The following is a 24,411-nucleotide window of genomic DNA, read 5'->3' on the forward strand; positions in this document are numbered from 1 at the left end:
TTCACTATATAAAAAATATCATTGATTGACAATGATATTTTTTTATATAGTGAGGGGTGGTTTCAAATTATCGGATATTTGAAGATAATTCGGAGAAAACAAGTCAAGTTGAATTCAAAGGCTTTCTGTATGGGTTTCTAATTTTTTTGGGCAGGAAGCGAAAATGTTTACTTATTTAGTTATTTATTTATTTTATAGTAGCACGCCCACGAAAGGTTACAGGCCTCTAAATTAATACGTTGGATAGATTAGTTTTCCGCTATCTGTGGTCCTTTGCAAACCTTTAAGATGCATGACTGACCAAGAATTCTTGATTTGGGAAACCTTAATTTACTAGGATAAGGTGATTAACTATAGTCCTTTTGTAAAATGTCTGTAAATAATGTATATACTACTGACCGGTTTCCTAGAGGGGGGGAAAGAAACCCGCTACATTCATATGAAACTGACTAACTCTGCTTCAGTTTAAATATTCTTCGCGTTCCGAGACGGGATTTTACTGTTTTTCCAACCAAAGGTATTGTTAATACCGAGTGAGCTACAGAGGTGCTGACTAGATTAGTACTCAAATTTAAATACGCCGCGAAGTCTGCCTTGGAGTGAAAATGTCCAAATGGTTTTTGCCACTTCAGGCCTTCAGAAAGAAAGGTAGTGTGATGTTATACCTGAGAGTAAAGTCATCTGTATCTTTTTTTTTTTAGAACGTTTTAGTTCATTTTCAAATTTTTAATCATAGGAGGAAAAATAAAACTTAAAAGCTGTTTTATAGCATGAACTCACAACTAGTTGGTAATGAAATAGAGACCTAAACTCGCTTTTTGCTGAGTTCTAAACGTTTTATAATATTAGCATAGAGGGTTAGGATTATCCACAATATACTGTCCGAACATGATCGAAAATTGAAGTAGTATGTATATTTTTTAAACTAATTTTTCTTAAATTATGTGAAAAGTGTGTGTGTGTGGTGTGTACATCACACACACACACACACACACACACAGAGTCATATATATATAACATATAGAACCTTGTCTATACGAAATCCTCAGAAAATACTGAAGTCAATTTACATTTCCTCTATCTATCGTTTGCAAAAAACATAATAACACAGCAGCTTATATTATCAATGTTAATTTCTCTGATATTATTTCACTCTCATAGAGTTGTAATAATAATAATGAAAAAAATACTTACTTGCAGTCGATATGTCATAAAATATAGTCCAGCAAATGTAAGAACAGTTGCTACATATGTCTGCGAGAGAAAATTGCCTTGTACTTTGTATTTTAATATTTGCCTAGAAAGAACAACTAGAAAAAAAAATTAAATAAAATAAAAATCCAGTTTATAGGAAACGTATTTTATCTCTAATAAAAACAATCAATGAAAGTCATTAAAAATGGAACTATAATATGGCAAATGTATCATTTGCTCTAAATTGCGTGCTGTCTCTGATGGATGGGGGGGGGGGGAAGGATCCAGAAGAAAAACTCTTATCCATTTCTCCAAATGAAACTTTTAAGTAAAGAACTTTGGGTGGATATTAATAATAGCTTGCTGGGGTGCTGGATTTAATATGTTTCTTTCAGGTATTGGGGATGGAGGACGTGTCCAGAAAGATCTTGATTCGATTTCCCTCACGAATGTGGGAAATGCTTTTAGGAATTTTTAACTGAGCTGAGTTCTGAACTGAACACAAACAGAAAATACAGGGATTTGTTTCTCTTCAAAAAACGTGAATTTTCCGTCCTACAAAAACGAGCAAACTGTCCTAGGAACACACACACACACACACACACACACACACACACACACACACACACACACACACACAGTGAGAATGAGAGAGAGAGAGAGAGATAATAATACATTCACCATTAGCCGCAAGATCGTTAATTCTAATAACAGTGCCTACAAAACAATATTTATATTCAATAAAATTTGATAATGTTTCAGTTATATTTTCATGATTTTGATGTGACCCAATACTTGTAGCTCTTAATGAATGGTCGTTAACTACGGATCAAAGGTTTAATATTCATGGTTTTTACATTGCATATTAAGAAAACTTAAACAGTTTAAATCAAATAAAACTTGCTAATACATTTCTAATAAATATTACAATATCAAAGAAAAGATTCTTACTCGTAGCCATGACAACTACCAATGTATTTGCAACTTGAAGGACCACCATGATGGTGTCTGCCTGAAACAAACATATACTTAATGAAATTTAATTTTTAGTTATTTATTTATTATTATTTTTACATGGCATTTTAGATGGCAAATTTACATTTACGTGGCAAAATTATTATATTACATTTGATTTTTGATTATAAGGTGATGGCAGTACTGGATAGGAACGAACGTTATACTCGAATATTTCTTAATTTTGTTAAAGCGTTTGATAAAATACCGCACAATAAGTTATTATTTGGATTGCAGAGAGTAGGGATTGATAACAAATAAATGACGTGGATAGAAGACTGGCTAAAGAACAGATATCAGCCTGTTGCGTGCGAAGAGGTACCTCAGGGAAGAAGGGTACTGGGACCACCGTTATTTAACTTACGTATTCATGTAGAATTTGATTTAATTGAAGACATCCTATTGTTTGCAGATGACACAAAGGTTGGAAGAGTTATGAAAAATGATTTTCTAAGATTACGTTGGGAGGATTTGGATAGGATTTATATCTCTGAAAATGCAATACAAAAAGTTGAGAAGCAAGGGATTTGAGGATGACTGTGGGTGGTGTGTGTGTGTATGTGGGGGGGGTGATGATTGATTGTAGTTCAGTCAACGTTACTAAAGAAGATACAAAGGACTGCTGAAATCATGATTCCAGTTCTATATAACGATAACTATAATTCCATCATGAACTGTAATCATGGTTGTGTCATATCAGGCAATTCGATCGTACAACTGCGTTGATTAGTGTTTAGAGTTTAAGGTTATGATGAAATATTACAAAACGTTCAAAGACAAATAATAATGAGTTCAGGATTGTAGAATATTGACTATAAGGAGAGAATAAGTGATGGGTTGCGATTTGTCATTTCTATGACAGGGAGAGGGGGGGGATATAATAAAAATATATAATTTGCTGAGAACAATTTTATAGGATAGATGTGGAGAACATTTTTCAATGCATGGTAAGGGGGTAAACAACCAGAGGTCATTCATATAAGTTGAATAAGAGTTCCGTTAACAGGGAAGTGAGAAGCAGATATTTCTCAAGCGTGTGGCGAGCTAGTAGAATCTGTTGCTAGAGACAGAGAGAGAGAGAGATTAGTGCTATATCACTGAATAAGTTTAAAGATATGTATGACAGGCATTGTGTGAACGAGAACTGACATCCCTGAAGTTGTTACTGTTATTTTTTAATTGTAAATTATCTACAAATAACTGTAAGTTACTGATATAGAGTGACCCTCCCATGATGCGTCCTGAACTCCATGGGGATGCAAGTATAATAATATTATTATTATTAGAAAAAATATCACAGCCTATTTCTTGATTACCATAATGTGTGATATTACACTATATGAGGTGTATTCCGCGTATATTAAAAAGATTATAGAAGTTACAGGGATATAATGTATAAGTGCGGTGTAATAATAACGGCCTGGTTGGCAGTGATTGGTATACTCCCCCAACTAACAGGCTGTGGTTCGAATCTCGCTGTCGACACAGATGTTTTTTGTCTTTAGGCGGGAGATGAGTTTCATCTCTGTCATGAAGCTATTTCCCCTCTTACTGGAGGTCTAAAGTAACTTGAAAGTTTCATGTTAGCTCTCTAGAGCAAACTTTCCGGATTATGTAAAAAAATTTAAAAATACAAAAAAATACAGAAAATAAATAAAATGGAATATTCTTAACCCAGGTACTAATGTACTATAGATATATAACCTTTCGTAGGTGCAAGTCACGTGGTGAGATCAGATCCTGATGAGATCGGTTATATGATGAAAAATTAGATTAGGATTAGAGACTGAGAATCGGAATCAGCAAGTGAAAGAAACTTTTTTTTTTTTTCCAAAAAATATTTGTGTTTGGAACTTGCAAAACAATACTGGTGGAGATTGCATTGCCTACTTAGTCTCCAAAAGTTAGATAGGGTTAAAATGGCTTCAATTACTCCCTATGGGGAGGAGGGGGGAAGGTGCTCGCTGATTTTTTTTTGAAGTATAATGAAATCTGTATTTTCTATTTTATGAAAAAATAATAAACAGAGGCTGTTTAACACTGCGAGTACTGTTCGTAGATTTGGTCTTTTCGAGTTTTGGGGACGATGAAGAAATCTCAGCATTGACTCAGCTCACAGGTTTTCTATCGATAGAAGTATTAATTGAAGCCGCTTTTAAAATAACACGGGATGCTTTTTTTTTTTACCTTTCCCCCGAAATTGTTAGAGCAATTCCCCCACCCATCCCCCCACTCACAAAAACTCATAAAAATGTCTGAGAAGTGATTTAGGGTAGTGTATCGATTTCCAACTCATTTTCGATAAAAATGCTTTCTTAAAAACAAATGAAATATTGAAACAACAATTTGAATATTTCTAATGCGTACTGCAAGAAATAAATTCAACTGCAAATTCTAAATGATTGACAGAATCGTATAAGATGTAAGGTAGCCAAAATTCATTAACGATTGAAATAATTCTTTAGTTATATTCTTTTTTTTTTCCGAAACATAAAAGTATCAAAAGTAGTGTACTTACCAGAGCTAAGTATCCTTTCTCATCGTTTCCTCCAAAGTGATCAAAGAGACTTAAACTTATAATTGTTGCTATCTAATAAAGAAATGTAATAAATTAGGTATCATTTGAACATCATATTTAAGAACTGCATAAAACTTTTATATAATTCTTAAATTGTTGCTGTGATCAAGGCCTTCCTAGTCACGATATGCAAGTCTTCCAAGTAATACAATTCGTTCCTAGGAACCTCAATGTATTTGAATGCATGAAATAATTATGATGGGATGGGAGAAAGAATTTATAACAGCAGGATAGTTTAAATCTGAATAAGTTTGATATTAAGCAACTGTTGATTGAAAAAAAGCGTGAATTTGAAGAATAAGTGAAAAGACAGTTGCTAGGGTAGAAATGGCAAGGTTTCGTGTAAATAATTTAGTAGCAATAATAAGAAAAAAATTATTGTGAGGATATTTTTTCTTTGTATTGTTAATATCACCGTGTAATTTTTTATACTGATAATGACAGTTATTGAAGGGAGAAAATTAATATAGGAAGTTATTGAATGAGATGCCTAATTAAGTATTCGTAACAAAGGAGACAGATTTGCATCAGACTGAGCCAAAATACGAGCCCTGGTTGACAGAGAACCTAGACACGGAATGAATCCCAGGAAGTTTTATTTTTCAAGTAAAGAGAGAGATAGATGTGTAGGTGAGAGAAGAAAGTATTGATCATAGCAGAACAGTGAAAACCAGGTAAAAAAAGGTAGAGATTCAAAAGGACAGTGTTTATGAGGCTGTGATTTGATGGAAGGTGAACAACTAACAAGACAAAATATATGGTAGAAATTGTAACCAGCTACCCCCAAAAAAGCACTGACCTCCGAGTAAAGAGGAAGATGAATATGAAATGTATCGACAGATTAATTCAGCAAGTTCATAAGGTGCAAAATGGTTACGAGAGACTTTAACGATAAGGAAACAGCACGTGGAAAACAAGAAAGAAAGATCATTTAAATGAGATGCTGAGAGATTAATTGTCTTCGAAAGTGTAAGGGGGAAGTCTCAAGGACTAAGGAACCATCATCCTATGATGTCATGTTACCTGATTCAAGATTCATCAATTCATCAGACTTACCAATTCGTGCCTTCGTGTCTATGGGAAATAGGGAGCAGGAAATCATGTAAATTTCGATAGTAGCTTAAAGCGATACAACGGTAGCAACGGTACACAACTGTATTGGAATTGTAACGTAAATAGCACATGGGATAAAGCCAAAGAATATTTGAAAGAAAAGAAATGTTAATCTGTATTCCAAGAGTTATAGTAAATCAAGTGGAGGTTAAATAAATGAATGAAATAATTAAGCAAGAACTATATTAAAAAATAATAATAATATAGAGGAGGAAATGGAGAGAAAGCTGATGAAATAATAAAAGCAGTAATAGAATTCCTGATAGAAAAGTGACAAATAGGGTGGCAGGAGAAGCAAAATCAAATGAGCGGAAACAGCTCAGCAATCGAAAGAAAATTCCAGGAAGTCCTTTCATTATATGACAAAAGAGAAATTTATTACAGAAGAAATAACTTTTGTGAATGCGAATGGCAGGAAAATGATCGAAACAGAAAAATGAGTCGAATTGTGGAAAACAACTATTTTGGTTAATACGAGTTACTGAGGAGAGAATATATGAGAGAATGAAGGTGAATAAACTAGAGGCGTTGAAAATATTTCAAAATTTCGATGTAAACACAGAAATGGGATGAAGTATGAGTGCGTATGTTAAAGTATGCGAAGGAACTGGTATCTTTGATGGGTTGCTTACTTAGTCTTAACTCATTGTCAAAGTAGCTGATAGAGAGTAAGATTGCACAGAGGTGGTGCCCAAGTTCAGGCAGCAAATTACAGGTCCATATCTTCGATGTCATAATGTGGAAGCAAACAACTTGGTTATGTGTATCAGTAACTGTCCATCTATGCAAATTGTTCATAAGCTCTGCATAATCTTCACTATTTTGGCGCTTTACTCTTTACTAGGAAATGCCACAAACCATAACTCTTAATTCACAACAAAATTACTAAAACTTGACATGTAGCCGTACCTGACAAACAATCACAAAAACAACTTGATATCTCAGCAAACAAGGGAGGCCCGAGTCTTCTGTTTTTGCAGGTATTTTGGGTTTTAATTTTTCCCGAGCAGCATTAAGTTGATACCGTAGCATTACAGCAGTATCTTCTAGGCGACAAATTAAATCATCTAATTCCGAGATGGTCTCTTCCTCTTCCTCTGGCGTTAAGTGGTCCAAGTCCATGCTGAAATAGGGAAAAATAATCAATGATGAAATAAAATACAGCGAACAGTGTAAATATTATTATATTCTAATGTTGCCGAGATATACGAGTATTTGCTCATTTCAGTAATTGTCAATACAGGAAAACCAGTAGAGTACTGGAAGGAAGGGCAATGGGAAGATCCAGGAGAGAGAGAGAGAGAGAGAGAGAGAGAAAGAATATATATATATATATATATATATATATATATATATATATATATATATATATATATATATATATATATATATATATATATATATATATATATATATATATATATATAATATTCATCAAAGCTTGATTTGCTTCCTCAGTCTTAAGAAAAGGCTGGTTATATTCCACTAATTCGAGCCCTACCTAAGGGCTATGAGTTGTGGAAATACTTTCTGAAAATGAAAGCTGTGCCGAACAAAGCGGCCTTTTGCAGCTGCCCAATTTTTAATCCATCTAACTCGAGTGCTTCTAGATATATATAAATAACTTTCCTATAAAATTAGTTAATAATACAGAGCAGTCTTAACTGAACCGTATGTCTATACATAGTCTAAGGGACAGCGACACACCACTTGTGGGGCCAGATTTTTCCACTACATTACTTTCACCAAATGGTTGCTTTAGTGTTGGACAACTTACAGGTACGATGTCGCAAGAACGTGTATTTTCGGTTTTTATGTATTGCAATACCATGACAACTCCTGTCGAAGGTTACATGAATTCCGTATCCTGCGATTACTTTTCAAAAGTAATAGAAGGTTAACAGTGCAAATATTAATTTCCCTTTTTTTACTATAATATGCATGCATGATTTTATCTCATCCCAAATAACATTGGCATTGAGGGTAAAAACAATATCCAAAGGCAACATTCCTTGGTCAATTTCTTCTAGTGGTTGCTTTGATTCCTTAATCTAAAATAAATTTAGATCAATCGTGGCTAACTAATTTAGATAAGCCAAAATAAGCAATAACATAATAAGCAAAAACATTAATGACATTAGTTATGGTTTTTTTTTATTGTATGATTGATTGACCGTTGTTAAAATAGAACATATAAACTAAACCAAATATATCTAAAAGTAAGAGGAATTATTAATATGTGTTTGCTAATTTATTATTGTTATTATTATTATTACGTGACATCTCCAAAGACTCATTGCGGGAGGACAAACTACTCTATTACACAGCTCACCACATCCCCTGCTTAACCTTCCAATTATATCACTACCATCAACTCACAACGCCATCTACCGCCCACCACCACCACTAACAGTGTTTTTTTTTTTTCTTTCTATAAATTATACGTGTAATCATGTTCTATTTCCCTGTAATATTAACTGCATAAGATAATTTTCCCAATACCTAAACAGTTGCATAAAACTTACATATGACGACTGATCTGTTATCACAAGTATACCATTGAATACCTAAGAAAATATGTTTCATTTATTCCCCTTCACTCCATACCAAGAATAATATGTTTCATTTTCCCAGATATTTTATTATGTTCTTACCGAAATCAAGAAGTGTTACCAAAGCCTCAGAAAGAAAATGATTAAAGAATCATTACAAGCTATGAGTAATGCAACAAATAAAGCATAAGTGACAACCAACCTTTCCTTTAGCGTAAGTTTCCTTGCCAATGCTACCAGCAAAGGCTTCCTGTTTAGTTCTGGTACTGTTTCATCCTCCTGGAAATAATAAAAATGCGAGAAGCATCTAAAGCTTATCTACATATTTGTATAAAGCCATATTGATAAGTGCAATACACACTGCAACATACATTTTTAATGATATTCCAATACTTTTACAAGAAGGAAACTTATAGTAATGTTTGAAAAATAACATGATACGATTTCAGTAATGAGGTTGCGTAGTTTGTTGACTTCAGTATCAAATATCATATTTTGCTTCATCTTAATTACTATGCTAGTCTCGTTTCACATCTAAAAAAAAAAAAAAAAACCTGACCCGCAACTTCATTCCTTAAGAATGACGTCTACATCAGTGTTCATAATTTTAATATACTATTCATAATGACAATTTTCCAATGCTTAATGTTACGTTAAGCAGAAGTAAACATAACAAGTAAACGAATCAACTAAAATAAAAAAATTATAAGCACTTATTTATAAAATAATCACATAACTAAAATTAATCAAATATTTATGTTAGATAATTTAATAGCTAGCATATTTTAGCGAAATTAAACTGGAAACATCTAGGTTACTGAAGGAAAATAATTACAAATTAATTTCAAGATATTCTGCGTGTGTGTATTTTTCTCCCAATAATGACTCTACCAGGGGGAAATTTATTTCCTGCATGCTTCATTGCATACAATGCATATACATATAGCTTCTGAATAACTGATTAATATTTATATTCATATATTTTTTCTCAGTATTCATATTTACATTTATATTTTTACATCTATATGTACATATTTATGTTAACATACATATTCACGTATATTTACATATATATTTTTTACAAGTACATATTTTACACTATATAATCCAAACATTATTGAGTAATTTATATTACCTTACAACGATTGGAGGTTGATCCTATTGGCAGTCATAGATTAAGTGATCGACAGTCTTAAAGGTGTGGACAACTAATGGAGAATTTGTGTGTGTGTGTGTGTGTGTGTGTGTGTGTGTGTGTGTGTGTGTGTGTGTGTGTGTGTGTGTGTGTGTGTGTGTGTGTGTGTGTGTGTGTGTGTGTGTGTGTGTGTGTGTGTGTGTGTGTGTTACTTATCACATAAATATTGTTCTTAAAACGTTGACGATAAATAAATAATAATAAATGAAGCTAATATACTATTTTTCGGTTCTCTAAAGGGAAGACAATAAGTAGCACTTTTTTATTTTTAATAGAATGTAGGCTACTGTTTTTTTTTTCTTTCATCTTTGCTAAGTTTAAGTACATTCATACCGAATGCCAAATAACAAGTAATATTCCTAATCCAAACTAGCATTTATTTGTATGCGTTGTCTGTGCCAGGTTATTTTGAGCCCTAGGCAAAGTTTACAAGTGCGCCCCTTATTTCACAAGTTGGATATTTTTTAAAATGAAATTTTAAATATAAAAAATAAAAATTATTTCGGCATGCTTTATTAATAATATACAATATGTATAATATATGAAAATCAAACTTTAATTTTTCTTGCCTTCAATTTTCCAAAATTATGAAAGTTCTGCGCGCCTTCATGGCTTTCACCCTAGGCAGTTGCCGAGTTTGCCTAAATGGTAACGCCGGCCCTGCATGTGTTCTATTTGCAGAGGTGAAGAATTTTCTTCCGAAGAAAAATAAATCGTCTATTGGTTTGTATTTTCATTTTTTTTTATAAACAACAATAAAAAATAAAGACACTGGATAAACTTTTTTTTTGTTAATGTTTAAATGGCTAATGAGTGTGTTATATTGTTTAAATTAAATTAATATTTTCATTTAAATGAAAATATTAATTTCATTTAAATTAGATTTAGACACGTACTGTTTCAATTTTAATTTGGAGTCCGTAAATGTTACAAAAACATTGAGATTCAGTGTTATAATTGTGTGGCTATGCGTTAACAAACATCATTATGACTAATCTGACATGATGCTGTCTGTTCAATAAATTGTAGTTTCATCTTTCGACATTAATTTCTATATAAGAAATAGGTTATGATCAGTTTGCTTTCTGTTTGTTTTTACAGCTGATAAACCATGTTTGTTTGTTTTTTGTTAGACGAAAATTTTACTTCATTCATCGTGTTTTACGTAGACTAATTTTTTTCCCGTGTGTTATTCTGACATATCGAATAGTTTCGATGACGATTCTTTAGTGATGAGATAACAGAATACTAAGACATACAGATTTATAAAGAATTTAGCGATCAATTAAAAAATAAAAAAATAAAAAGAGTCAGCTAACGGCTTTTATTCCGCAAAGGAGTATATGACCGTTTAGCACAAACTTTTGGAGGCAGTTAAGTTCAACCCTTCCTCATCACAGAGAGTTGGCCCAAGGCTATCGGTGATTTTAACAGCTATCCGGAGAAGAGAGGAGAGTACAGTAGACAGCCACCATCTCGCATCTCATTGATCGAACCCTAATACTATAATATTCTGGTCTGTGTCAATTATATGATAGATTTTCTTCAGTGGCAGGAAGGAATAAAAGTTCAATTTTCTGGGAGAGAAGAGTCCTAATTACCTATGCAGGAGATCGACTAACTCGGGAATTTATCAAAGAAAAGGCTTCTTAAGGTTCCTTTAGATGGCAACTAGAATTCTTATAACGGTCTTTATTAGGGCTGATAAACTATAGATAGGTAATATCCACGGTAAAGTATCTAGTTATATTATTCTACCATGAAAGAATTTTGATTCTCATCTAATAATAAATACTTTCATCGGTGGTTTAGCGATGTGAATAAATCAGACCTTCTTATCTGATAATATCACTTTCTGATCTGTGTGATACGTTAATCTCTTACTCGACTTTGCATTTCCAGCATATTCAAGTTGTGATGAGTATTCTGATATTCAACAGAGTTAAATTATTACCAGCAACTGTTTAAAGAAACAAATAATTTCAATTCCTCTTGCTTTTCTTGATAGATGGTAAAGGTGTTTAACCAAAGGAAAAATGAATATTTTCGGCTCACTTTTCAATGATTTTATGAGCATTCTTCATGCAATTCACATAATACATTTACAGGATTAAATCGCTGGCAAATCTAGATGGCTGAATATATACATACCATTTAAAGGGGAATTTTTTATGTTATCTTCATTAAGACAACATCAAGCTCACCTGCAATGTGACGCGACGTACGCATTCTTTCGTGTTGATTTCTTGGGTCAAGGACTGAGTTCTTCTAGAAGGTTTTTGCTGTTCGTAATCAACCACGTTCGACAATTCGTGATAACTCCCAGATCTTCCAATGTTAAATAAGCCATCGTTCCCATCATTCTTTAGAGTCCGTTGTCGTATCTAAAAGTATAGGAAATCGTTCAGACTCTTTGGTCAGTAAAAACAAACTGTGAACACAAATTTATATGAATCTGAGAAGAGTTAACTGAAATGAATATATCGTCTGAGCATTTCCCAGTTAACCGAGAACAAGTTGGACTTAAGCTAACATAATCGCTCAAATTTCTCGTAATTTTAATGAAGGAATTCAGTACTATCATTTGCTATATGTTCCGAAAATCGGGACTGCTCATATTTTTTTTTTACTTTAAGAATTATTTCCCCTGTAAACATCAACTCCCCCTCCCCCCCACACTCACCAAATTTTTTCGATTTCTAGAAAAAATGCCACAGATTTTTGATATCGATATTACTGTTTACTTTTGTGTAACTATAAAAATTATGGCAGAATTTGATACCTTTTTTTGTGAATGAAATGCTATTTGTATTCCTTTTAATGTATTCTCTTTATTTTACTTATTTATTTGTAAATGAAACTGACAATGTTGAATATAATTCAAAGAATTGGTTTTTTAAGAAAAATTGTCATTATTTTGGCTGTGTAACTCAGTGGGAGTGGTGTTTGCACTCCTCAGCACTAGACTGTCCAAAGAAAGAGCGTCGTGAGTTCGATTCTAGTCGCTGACTAGAGGAACTTTTTTCTAAGCCTTTTATAGACCGGTTCCCTAGTTAGGCGATCTCTGACGAGGGCAAGCAGATTTTTTCTCCCGTAAACTGAAGAAAATCGACCGTAGAACCCACACTATTTTCAGGCAGTAAACATACTGTTAGGATTAGGGACCCAGGAGATGGCGGCATTTGTTAGTCGTCTCTTCACTGCGTGCCGCTTAAATTTGTGATATCCTTGGGCCAGCTATCCCTGATTGACTACAAGTGGAGATTTAACTGCCCACTCAGTCTCCAAAAGTTAGATAGAGCTAAAACGGCCTCGCCTACTCTCTATGTGGGAATAAAATGTGTTAGCTGATTTTGATATATTCTATCTTGTCTAAGGCGTCATAGTTGATGCCATTGAAATATTAATATATTTTTATTAGAGACAGATAAATCATTAATTTTTTTTGATCTTGATTAAAATATTTTGTTTACAAAGAGTTGTATGTTAAGAGAAAATTACAAAAATTTGCTTATCACCGAATTTCAGTGAATGGGTAATGGGTAAATAAGTGGAGATATCAATTCAATGTTTCAAAGTGTAAGGTTTTGAAATTTGGGAAGCAGAGATGGGATGTAAAGTACACAATCGGTGCAAATATCTTGGAAGAGGTAGAGGAAATGAGCGATCTGGGATCCTTGTAGACAAGGACCTAAAATTTCCGGGACATGTTACTAAAATAGTGAAGACAACACAGCGGATAATGAAGATAATGATGCGGAGGATATTGACTTGTAGAAGTAAGGATGTTATGGTTCCTTTGTATAAGGCTTTGATCAGGCCACATATGGATTACTGTGCACAGATCTGGTCACCTGGTTTTCAAAAAGATGAAATTGCGTTGGAAAAAGTTCAGAGGCGATTGACTAAGGTGGTTTCTGGTCTCTGGAATGTTGAGTATGAAGACAGATTGACAAAATGAAATTTGCAGATATTGGTGGATAGAAGGAGGAGGGGGAGGATATGATTGAGACATATAAGCTGTTAAGAGGTTATTACCAGATTAATGTCGGGGAGGTTTTGCACAGAATGTACGAGGATAGCAGGAGAACAAGAGGTCATTCCTGGAAGCTGTATAAGGAGGGTGTGAGCAAGGGAGTGAGGAGCAGGTTTTTTTTTTTTTTGCATGGAGAGTGGTGAGTGATTGGAATGCTTTGCCCGAGAGTGTGGTGTGTGCAGAGACAGTGAATATATTTAAGGCACAGTATGATAAGCTGTGTGTATAACAGTGGACTCCCATGATGAGTCTTTGACTCCATGGAGGTTTTTATAATAATAATAATAATAATAATAATAATAATAATAATAATAATAATAATAATAATAATAATAATAATAATAATAATAATAATAATAATAATAATAATAATAATAATAATAATAATTATTATTATTATTATTATTATTATTATTATTATTATTATTATTATTATTATTATTATTATTGAAATATCATTGGAATAATAATAATGTAATAATGGGTATGAAACGCCACGAAGTGGCGCGTTATGTATGTGTTGTGTCGTTATTAGCGCTGTTGAAAGATGTCCTTTTTTTTCATATTTTAGTTAATAATATTCATTTAGCACATTTTTTTTTGTAGTTTTTGTTTTATATGAGTGTGTGATTGAGTGAATCATTTAGTTTATAAATAAACTTTGTATTTTTTTTTCTTTGTTTGTTTAAATAAGATACTGTCCTTATGGCGCCAATGCGTGGTTGATCAATGGCAGCAAAGACGTTATTGTTGGGTGTTTAAATTTACGTGATTTTGTACAGTACACTGTGTGTGTGTGTGTGTGTGTGTGTGTGTGTGTGTGTGTGTGTGTGTGTGTGTGTGTGTGTGTGTGTGTGTGTGTGTGTGTGTGTGTGTGTGTGTGTGTGTGTGTGTGTGTGTGTGTGTGTGTGTGTGTGTGTGTGTGTGTGTGTGTGTTCGTCGTGAAAGTTAAAGGATTTATGTAAGGAAAGAAAGTGGGGAGCGAGTGTGCATTAAGTAATTTGATTCGAGAGTGAAGTGGCAAGAACAAAGCAAATGATAGTCGAATCGACGTATGGAAAATATGAATGCAGGAATTAATGTTCAATGTACAGCGGTAGAAATAAAGGAGAACGAAATGAACCTAAATAAATAAATAGCGCGCTTGCATATTGATCCTTCACTAACAGCTTCGGTGAATTGATGCACATAGGAGCGTCTATTTTGTCCGTACAAGCCTTCTCACACCACGGTGGTCTTATTCCTGATAGACTGTCTTAGGACCACAGTTACGTCCCTTAGACAAGCAATGTTGGTTATTTTTCTACTGATTAAACACATGGTATATCTCACCTTTTGGGAAACCAGTCAGTGCTGTTTTCAAAACCTTGACTCCAGCCAGACAGGTACCCACAATCAGTCCTTTATCCAACTCCAAAAGATCCTTTGTTTTTCCCATTGCGATCAACGCTATTGACGATTATTGACCAGCAACATTCTTAAGTAGTTGTCCAGAATACGTGGTGACGCGTTTGACCTATTATTTTGCATGTACACTGCATAAATGACGTTTATGTATAAAGTTCTCTAATTCAGTGGATAGTATATGTATATACCAATGGCAGTAGTATCGGGAATAAGAGGGAGAAGATTTTGGCATTGGTTAGTGCAACCTGCCAAAAGTTATAGACATTAGTGAGACTTGGCTAATAGCAAATGATTTAGTAGTCACAGGGATAGAATGTGAAGGGTTTAGTATTTTCAGGAAAAATAGAGAAAATAGGATGGGGGCAACAATGGCATCTGTTGATAATAGCAGATGAATTGCAACCAAAAAGAATAGCAGAAAGGCATGAGGTTCAAATGAACGCACCCATTTATTTGAAGCAATCTCATATGAAATCAAAACCACTAAACAAAATATGCAGTTGGTTGCCACTATATACCAGGGGTTTCCAGGAATTATCTGGAAGATATGTATCAGCAAATTAGTACAATGAGTACAGGTCGAGTGATTATTATGGATGACTTCTACTATGGATGAAGGAAAAAAGATCACATGGCAGGAAGTAAATTGAATTTATACACCTACTGAGAAATAATTACTTGAATCAGCATGTAATGGATGGGGACTCGGGGTCGAGAGCATTGGACCTGGTCATAGGACCAATCAGAGCTATTCATAACCAAGGTGGCCACATTGCTACCAATTGAGGAAAGTGACCATATGGTTTTGACTTGAGAGATTGTGAAACAAGAGGAATATTCTCTCAAGAAGGGGTTTATGTGGAACTACAAGAGAGGTGATTATGATAAGCTTCGGAGGAATCTTGAAGCTTTGCCAAGGGAGCATTCAAAAAAGAATGTTATTAGTGGATGGGGGATAGTTATGCGATATCTAGAGGAAGAATATTAAATTGGATTCTAATTGTCAGGAGGGGGTTAACCCGGTAGGAATTAGATGGATGACTAATATCATTAAGCATGAGCTGCAAGGAAAAAAAATGCTGTGGAGGGTATATAAGGAGAAAGGTGACCAGCAAGCTCATGAACAGGTCAGCCAAGAATTGTGCCCAGTATGATGAGGAAAAATCAGATTATGATAAAAACTAGCTGATCAGGCCAAAAGAAGTCCCAAAGCGTTCTTTCGTTACATGGCAAGTAAGAGGAAGAATGACTATGGAAGAATAACCTTAATCAGTGCTAGTGGTGACAGAAGCAGATAAAATAGTTGAGTTACGGATTGAACACTTTGCAAGGGTATTATATCATCCAAGTGATGTTAATGATGTTGCATATATGACAGACTCATGATCGGAATAGAGGTGGATGAATTAAGAGGTTCTTCAGAATCTCAGTGTAAACTGTGAAATTAGATGGGATATGAGCTCGCGTTTTGCGAGAATGTGCGAGGGAATTAACAACCTGTGACTAGGTTCTTTAATTAAAGTCTCGGCTGTAGTAAAGTTCCAAAGAAGTGGAAAGAGGTCAAAATAATTCCCTTGCATAAGGGAGGATCTAATACTGTAGTAGCAAACTATAGACTAATCAGTATCTCAGGAGTGGTGGTAAAATACTGGAAAAATTGGTCAAAAAGAGAATTCAAGAATGAGTGTATAAAAATATAATACTCTATGACAGGAACATGGCTTTGTGAATGTGGTCATATTTTAGTAATTTGCTAACTTTTTACAAAAGAGTGACAGCTGAGCGATAAAAGAAACGGCTATACTATGATTCTGCTGGATTTTTTAAATTCATATGACAGAATACCACATGGAACTCGGTTATATAAATTAGAACAAATTGGAATGGATATGACGCTGATTGTGTGGATAAGAGAGTGGCTGCTGGACAGAACTCGGTTATATAAATTAGAACAAATTGGAATGGATATGACGCTGATTGTGTGGATAAGAGAGTGGCTGCTGGACAGAACTCGGTTATATAAATTAGAACAAATTGGAATGGATAAGAGAGTAGCTGCTGGACAGATATCAAGAAATGGTATATGAAGGGACAGAATCCAAGCGAAAGCACGTAACTAGTGACACTACAAGGAATATTCTCCCTATGAGAATAGCTTGAAGGTGTGTATAAGATTGCAAAAATTGGCCCTTAGGCGAAAAAAAAAAGGGGGGGGGGGTGATAGAAACATTTAAGTTGCTTAAAGGGTTTTATAAGACTGATGCAGGAGGAAATGTTTCAGCACTTGGCTAGAGGGGGCAGAATAAGAGGTAATCCCTGAAAAATGTATAAAAATGTAGTCAGCAGGGGCTTGAGGAGTAGATTTTTTGCTTGGAGAGTTGTGAATATATGGAATGGGTTGCAGAGTCAGTTGTGAGCGCTTGGTCTGTTAATGGGTTCAAAGAAAGGTATGATAGATTGTGTGGATAGTTTGGATTTCCTGCAATGAGTCTTCAAACTCCATAGAGGTGACCATACAACAACAACAACAACAACAACAACAATAATAATAATAATAGATTATTATTTCGGCATGCTAAATCACTGTGTCAGTGGAGTGAAAATTTTTCTCCTTTTTCTCCTTTTGGAAAATAAAAGTGTTAATTTATATCAATACTGCTTACAAACGACTAAACGATAACAGATGTTACATTACTTGAAGTTAACAGTAAGGGGAAGATCCTGTTACTAAAATCCGCCTTTGCTCATATAGTTTGTTAAATCATTAAAAAAAAATCCAGAAAGTGGGTTTGACAATAAGAAAGTTATCGTTTTTGACTCTTTCTGTCCTTAAGTGTCAGCATATGCTTACATACAGAGTGGATCAAAAGTTACTTTACTGTAATATTTTTTTTTAAATTTCTTTTTATTTTTTTAAAAATGTTCAATTAGTTTTTTATTTATTGTAATTTCAGATGACAAGAAATATGGCAGCTGCTGCACATCGATTAAAACAAACTTGAAAACAAAGATTTTTTTTGCTATAGAAAAGTTTTCGATAAAGTATATATATTTCCTTCAGTCTGGTTGACCATGTTTGGGTTCAAATCCTGTCATAGGCATGGATGTTTGTTAATGCTTAGTTGATAGTTTGGTCTATCCAGAAAGATTTTCAGGTTACCTCATAGTTCCATCAAAGGTACAAATACTGATGTATTAATAACAACAACAAAAAAGGCATCTCATTACCTCATCTATCTCGGGAAAAGAAGGTTAGTCATTCAGGCTATTTAACTATCCCATTCAGTTTTTTTATTATTAATATGATTATTTATTTATTTATTATTGAATGATTTAGTGAAGTATGTAAATTTTAGAATTTTTTTCCCTGCTGGCAATTGTGATACAAAAACAAAAAAATGTTATGACATTTGGTACTGCAGCAATTACTACAAACTAATCAAATGCTGGGTAATTGTAGCATGCCTCAGAATTCAAGCACTTGCTTGATGAATCTGTTCATGAAAATGACACACCACTATTGAAACTGAAAACTACTAGAGAAGTTGCATACTGGAGATTGATTTCTCTGTGGCGAAACTAATCTCCAGTAAGCAACATTGATCGGAGCAATAATATCCCTGATCGCTCTGTTCCAAATGAGCACGACTGTTTGTCTTTCTTCTTTTTACTCCTTAGAACTTTTTTTGGTTTTTCAACACTCAAACTGACACTGAAGGGAAGATGATTTAAACTTTTATTATTATTTGTATTTTAGGAGAGCCTGTGTAGCTCAGTGGAAGTGATGTTCGCACTCTTCAACGACCGCTCCAAGAGAGAGCAACGTTAGTTCGATTCTAGTCGCTGACTGGAGGAACTTTTTCTAAGCCTTTTTTCAACCAGTTCCCGAGTTAGTCGATCTATGGCACGGGTAAGCGGGTTTTTCGTCCCGTAAACTCAAGAAAATCGACAGTAGAACCCATACTATTTCAGACATTAAAAATATTGTATTAGGGTTAGGAACTACGAGATGGCGGCACTTGTTGAGCCGTCTCTTCACTGCGGGCCGCTTAAATTAGCAATAGACTTGGGCCAGCTATCTCTGATTGGCTACCAGTGGAGGTTTAACTGCCCACTCAGTCTCCAAATGTTAGATAGGGCTAAAACGGTGTCGTCTACTCTCTATAAGGGAATAAAAGGCGTTGCTGATTTCTTTTAGGCTAAACTTGCTCTTTCAAAACACACGTAGCATCGATAAATGTTTTTCATAATAGCTGTGCAAACTCTGGGCTTGCTATGTCGAGTCTACACTTCGAAGAGGAAGCAGTCAAATGCCGTTATCTTAGAGATAGAATAAAAATACAACATGGACATGTTTTGATTGTATCTCATATTATAAACAAACCATGTCTCTCGATTTCAACTTCTCCGGATATCAACACGAATTTTATAATCCTGAACGATTTTCCCAAATTATTAATTAATCATTAGTTTATGATTATCCGTTTATAATGAGAACGTCATTTCAGTTATATTTTTTTCTATTTAACTGCTGATACTTATACTTGTGCATTTTCTAACACTTGATTTACACATTTAGGAGGCAGGATTTTCCCCTTCTGGTCAGTCGTGTTTTTCTTACCTCAAAAGAGGTAAACTAGTCAGAAGAACACAGCATCAACTAACCGACATAAGACATTGGTTCCCCATGACCTTAGTTCCTTCTGCTATACTCAGTACTTAGACAGGATTTCTAAGTAAAGGATGTCTAAGTACTGAGACATCTTTTGTTTAAGAAGGAAATACACTGACAACTTATCTTTCTAACAGTGCATTGATTGGTAGTATGGTCGTCTACGAAAGCATGATCCCAAACACTTGATTCCATTCATCTGGGTATACATCCACTGGGAAGTATACCTAGAAGGGTGGAAAGGTCAAAGGAGGTACATTGTTGAGGTATGTGCATGTAAAAGTTTTCTGTTATGGTGCTTTCCCAATACTTATTTCACCATAACATATATTGCTATGTATAGGATTGCTCATAAGTCACGAAACATTTAATAACTTATTTATTTATTAATTATTTTTATTCTTTTTTGTTATACTGAAATACAGAACTGTAGATTTTTTATTAGTTATGAAAAACAACATCATGTAAAGGCCTTCCATATTCGGCTTCACAAAGACGGACCCTTTCTACGGCATGTTCCATGTTAATGTTTCTAGCTGCAGCGCCCTAATTTCTGCACGAATGTTCTCCTTGAGCTGTTGGATTGTCTGGGGATTGTTTACATACACATTTTCCTTCAGGTAATAGCCCCATAGGAAGAAGTCGGGAGTCATCAGATCAGGAGAACGTGATGGCTAATTCATTGGCTGCGATATTTTTCTCTTTGCGATAGAATAATCGAATGTTCATTTTCGCAATAAAATTGCGCGATTTCGGTTCGTTGTTGGGTTGTGAACTTTTCCATGATTAATTTCTCAAATGTTCTTTAGAGTACCTGAAAAAAATAATAATCAAAAAATTTATTCACATTTTAAATCGCTTCGTGACTTATAAGTTACTCTGTATTTAAGTCTGCGCGGACATTTTTGGGGAATAAATGAATTATACGCATTGCTATGGAAATACTGTAACAATGTGTTATTGTCAAGAATTATCCCAAATCATTTTCTCACCAGCATATCGGTGGTGGGGATGGACAAAAACACAAAGTATGATTTATAGCAATAAAACGTTGATTTTGTACGTGGACATCTTTTATATGTTGGTTGTATGACCTTTCACGCTGAATAATTTGGCTTTTTATAAACTTAATTAACGTTCTCATTAAGCATTAATCGTATTTTGCATGGTGTGCTATGCCTGTCAATTGTATTCTCTCGCCGGTTTGCATGATGAAAAGCTGAGTTTTAGGGAGGAAAAATTCAGCTACGTCCGTATGAGACCAGCTCACTCACCTTCAGTTGAAAATCGCTCATAAAGGTTTTTCACGTCCCAAACTGTATTCGAACCTATGTTTTTACACCCAAAGAACATTGTCGACACTATCTCTCAATTTTGTACGTTCTTTTGCATATTTTCATGTTTTGTAAGATTAAAAAAAAAAAAAAAAGAGTTATTCAGACGGAAAAGTTTGCGGTCTCCTCTGAAATCAGCTAACTTAGTTTCCATTTGAAAACGACAAAGAACTAAAACAGCGATGAAGAATTTTGGAATATATGTGCGATATAAAAGTCAACCAAATAAATATCTGTTATAAAAGTTTACGAAAACTACATTACTGAAGCTACAAAATAAAATTTAAATTAAAGAAACAATACTCATTTTCTCGAAACGACCCTTCTCTCGAAAGCGTGCAAGGTCACAGAATGACAAAGCAGTTCACTGCCTTCGTACGAGGTTGTAGCAGTGGCGCACTCAGGGAGAGGGGGGGACTACCCCCCCCCCCCAAAAAAAATAAAGAAAAAGGAAAGAAAACACTAGAAAATTTTTTAAAAATCTTTTCCTAACTAAAATTCATTTTTTTTATTTATGTTGTGTCGTGTCGTGTCTTCTATTTCTACTTATGACAGCGGTCACATACGGTGGGGATACCCTATAGCTCTCGGGAATCACTGCCGCTGTAAACGCAAGGCGAACGAAGCGGTGCTCGGGCGGACCCGAGAGCTACTTCGTTTGTCTGAGCTGGGTCAGAGGAGATCACTGGTATCATCTATTGACGATCACTGCAGATGCTCGGTCATAGGTCGTATGCAATGCGTTGTGTGTATTCTCAAATCGTGTACTCAATCGTCCCCCCACCCCCCAAGATTAAATCATGAGAACTCGGCCCCCTCCAAGATTAAATCATGAGTACTCGGCCCCCTCCAAGATTAAATCCTGAGTGCGCCACTGGGTTGTAGGATAGCAAAGAAACCTCTGAAATTGCTTTTGCCAACCGAATAAACTACCTCGTTTCTTGTTTATTAAAAACACAGTAATATTACACTAAAGTTTTACACAGATAAGAAATTCTGATAAAATAAACGCGCAGACTATTGAAAAAAAAAATAATAATAAAATAAAAAATTCAGGAGTTTTACATTCTGCAATTAAAATATGACACAATTAAATTAAATTTAAAACAAAATTAATCAATAAATATTATATTAATGCAAATAGAACAAATAACAAAACGAAGAATTGTTGTACATAGCGCGTAAATACCGTATGAACTAACCCGTAAAGATATCCTGTGAATAATAAGTTATAATTCTAATACAAGTTCTTTTAGATATGAAGGCATTTTGCAGGGCTAAGGTAAGTTTAATTATTATTATTATTATTACGTGACACCTCCAGGGAGTCCAAAGGCTCATCGAGGGAGAGCATCTACTCTAGAGCTCTGTCTCCACCACTCAATCCGCCAACTACAACAACAACGCCATCTTAATATTAAGATTCCTACCCCAGTTAAGATTCTACCAATCCCCAAGTGAGCCTGTCAGTCAACATATTTTAAGTACTAACTGGGTTTTAACTCGACTACACATAAAATGTACAAAGTTAATATTGAAAGCACATATTATCTTCGTGTCATTTGCCTGAAAGAGAAATATTTGATAAACTGATTACATTGAACTTCCAGTCGCCTCAACATTTTATCAGACCAGCAGAAGTACTGATTAAGCATTTATGTCTCGTACGATAACAAAAAAGAACGAAAAAAAAAGTCATATTGTTCTAGAGTAGCTTTAAATGAAAATACTGTACTGTACTGCTTTTTATTTGAAGGCGACTACTTTTTAAATTGAATATCTGATTTTCTGCTGAATGAAATGGATTTAGAATAAGCAAACATTTAGGACATAGTAGGTATGAAGCCTTAATTTATTGAATACAGTGATAGAAGACCATTTCTCTCTCTCTTGGGTGGCTTATTTTAAATCAGAAAAATTACCAGTTGTTTAAAATGTTACTAGTTGGTTAGTTATTCGAAATTCAATAATTATTATTCTAAAAATGAGAAGTTATTAAACTTGTTTAAAATAAATAAAGAAAGAAATATTGGTCCTCTTCTTTTTCTTTGAATGCGAAAATAGCGCTACCGAACTGTAAAGTCATCAACTTTGCTGTTTGCAGAAATGAATTGTTTATTAAGAACGTGATTCTGTTCAGCTAAATACAATATTTTTATACTGCATACAGCTGAACATTTCAAACTAAAGTAATAGTAATAATAACACTCTAATTTGTGACATTTTATTTTACCACTCCTGAAATCTTTACCTAATACAAAATATCCCAAATTTCCTTTCAAATATTAACGAATGTTTATCGCATACCCATGTAATAACAAATGGCATTTAAAACATGTTTTTGTGACGTTAGCATTTTTTTTTTACCAAAACTACTTTGTGCGAAACGTTTTTTGTAAATCTAATTGCTTTGCATATAAGCATACGAAGTTTTTAACACTAAACATTATTCTAGTCAAACTTTTGTATGTTTTTTACAAATGTGTATGCGAAAGCAGTTTAGGCTTACAAATTTTGATTTTCACACTGCAATAAGATAATAACAGTCACGATTTTATTGCTTTGACATAAATTCATCTCATTGTCGGGAGAACAATGTTATGAGACAAACGCTAATTAATTATCGTATGTTTTTGAATAGACGTACATAAGCAATTTAATTATAAATTGCAGACAGAATACATAAGAAATAACAGTAAAATACGTTACTTTGATGCTGTGGATAATTGCACTGGTTGTACTCATTTCTTCTTCTTGTACACCTGGATACATAGTATACACTATTTTATACACTCCAGAATCAACTGTACATTGCTTACTAGCCTAGTAGTTACCAATTGTACTATTTCAGTATTTAATTCAGAATGGCTGTGTGATAACCTCCTTTGATATTACTCCTCATATTTATCAACGTAACTCTGGCTTTGATAAGACAACGTAAAACAGATATCAAATCATGTTTAAATAAGGCTCTTTGAGCAAACAATATTCCGATCTTTAAACATACGACATAGTCAAACAAAGAATCAGATTTAAGGAAGAGCGAGTGAATGTAGATGACCAAGATATCTTGACTTAATTTACACACACACACACACACACACACACACACACACACACACACACACACACACACACACACACACACACACACACACACACACACACACACACACACACACACACACACACACACACACACACACACACACACACACAAAATTTAACAGGCATTTAGGACATTTTGAATTGCATATGTAGTTATTGTAAAAATTACACAAATTTCAAATGGAACCGAATTTCGGACCAATGAGGG

The 24,411-nt window shown here is 34.2% G+C and overlaps 1 protein-coding gene across 2 annotated transcripts in view; it reads right to left on the bottom strand.

Annotated features, from left to right (window-relative positions):
* LOC150109408 (uncharacterized) overlaps positions 1 to 23,925 on the bottom strand; it is a 46,523-nt gene extending 22,598 nt beyond the window's left edge. The window contains exons 1-7 of one of the 2 annotated variants that reach the window (XM_090407948.1): positions 23,805 to 23,925; positions 11,851 to 12,030; positions 8,654 to 8,730; positions 6,809 to 7,022; positions 4,727 to 4,798; positions 2,146 to 2,206; positions 1,195 to 1,310 (exon numbers count right to left, since the gene is read on the bottom strand). In XM_090407948.1, coding sequence (XP_090264074.1) covers positions 1,195 to 1,310; positions 2,146 to 2,206; positions 4,727 to 4,798; positions 6,809 to 7,022; positions 8,654 to 8,730; positions 11,851 to 12,030; positions 23,805 to 23,867 — 783 coding nt within the window. In that variant the 5' untranslated portion in view covers positions 23,868 to 23,925. The remainder of the gene's footprint in view (positions 1 to 1,194; positions 1,311 to 2,145; positions 2,207 to 4,726; positions 4,799 to 6,808; positions 7,023 to 8,653; positions 8,731 to 11,850; positions 12,031 to 23,804) is intronic. The other variant, XM_090407958.1, reaches the window with a different exon arrangement.
* Positions 23,926 to 24,411: the final 486 nt, after the last annotated feature.

The sequence above is a fragment of the Typopeltis vanoorti genome, chromosome 2 (assembly GCF_054136105.1).
Source record: "Typopeltis vanoorti isolate ZY-2024b chromosome 2, IOZ_Tvanoo_1.0, whole genome shotgun sequence".
Taxonomy (NCBI): Eukaryota; Metazoa; Arthropoda; class Arachnida; order Uropygi; family Thelyphonidae; genus Typopeltis; species Typopeltis vanoorti.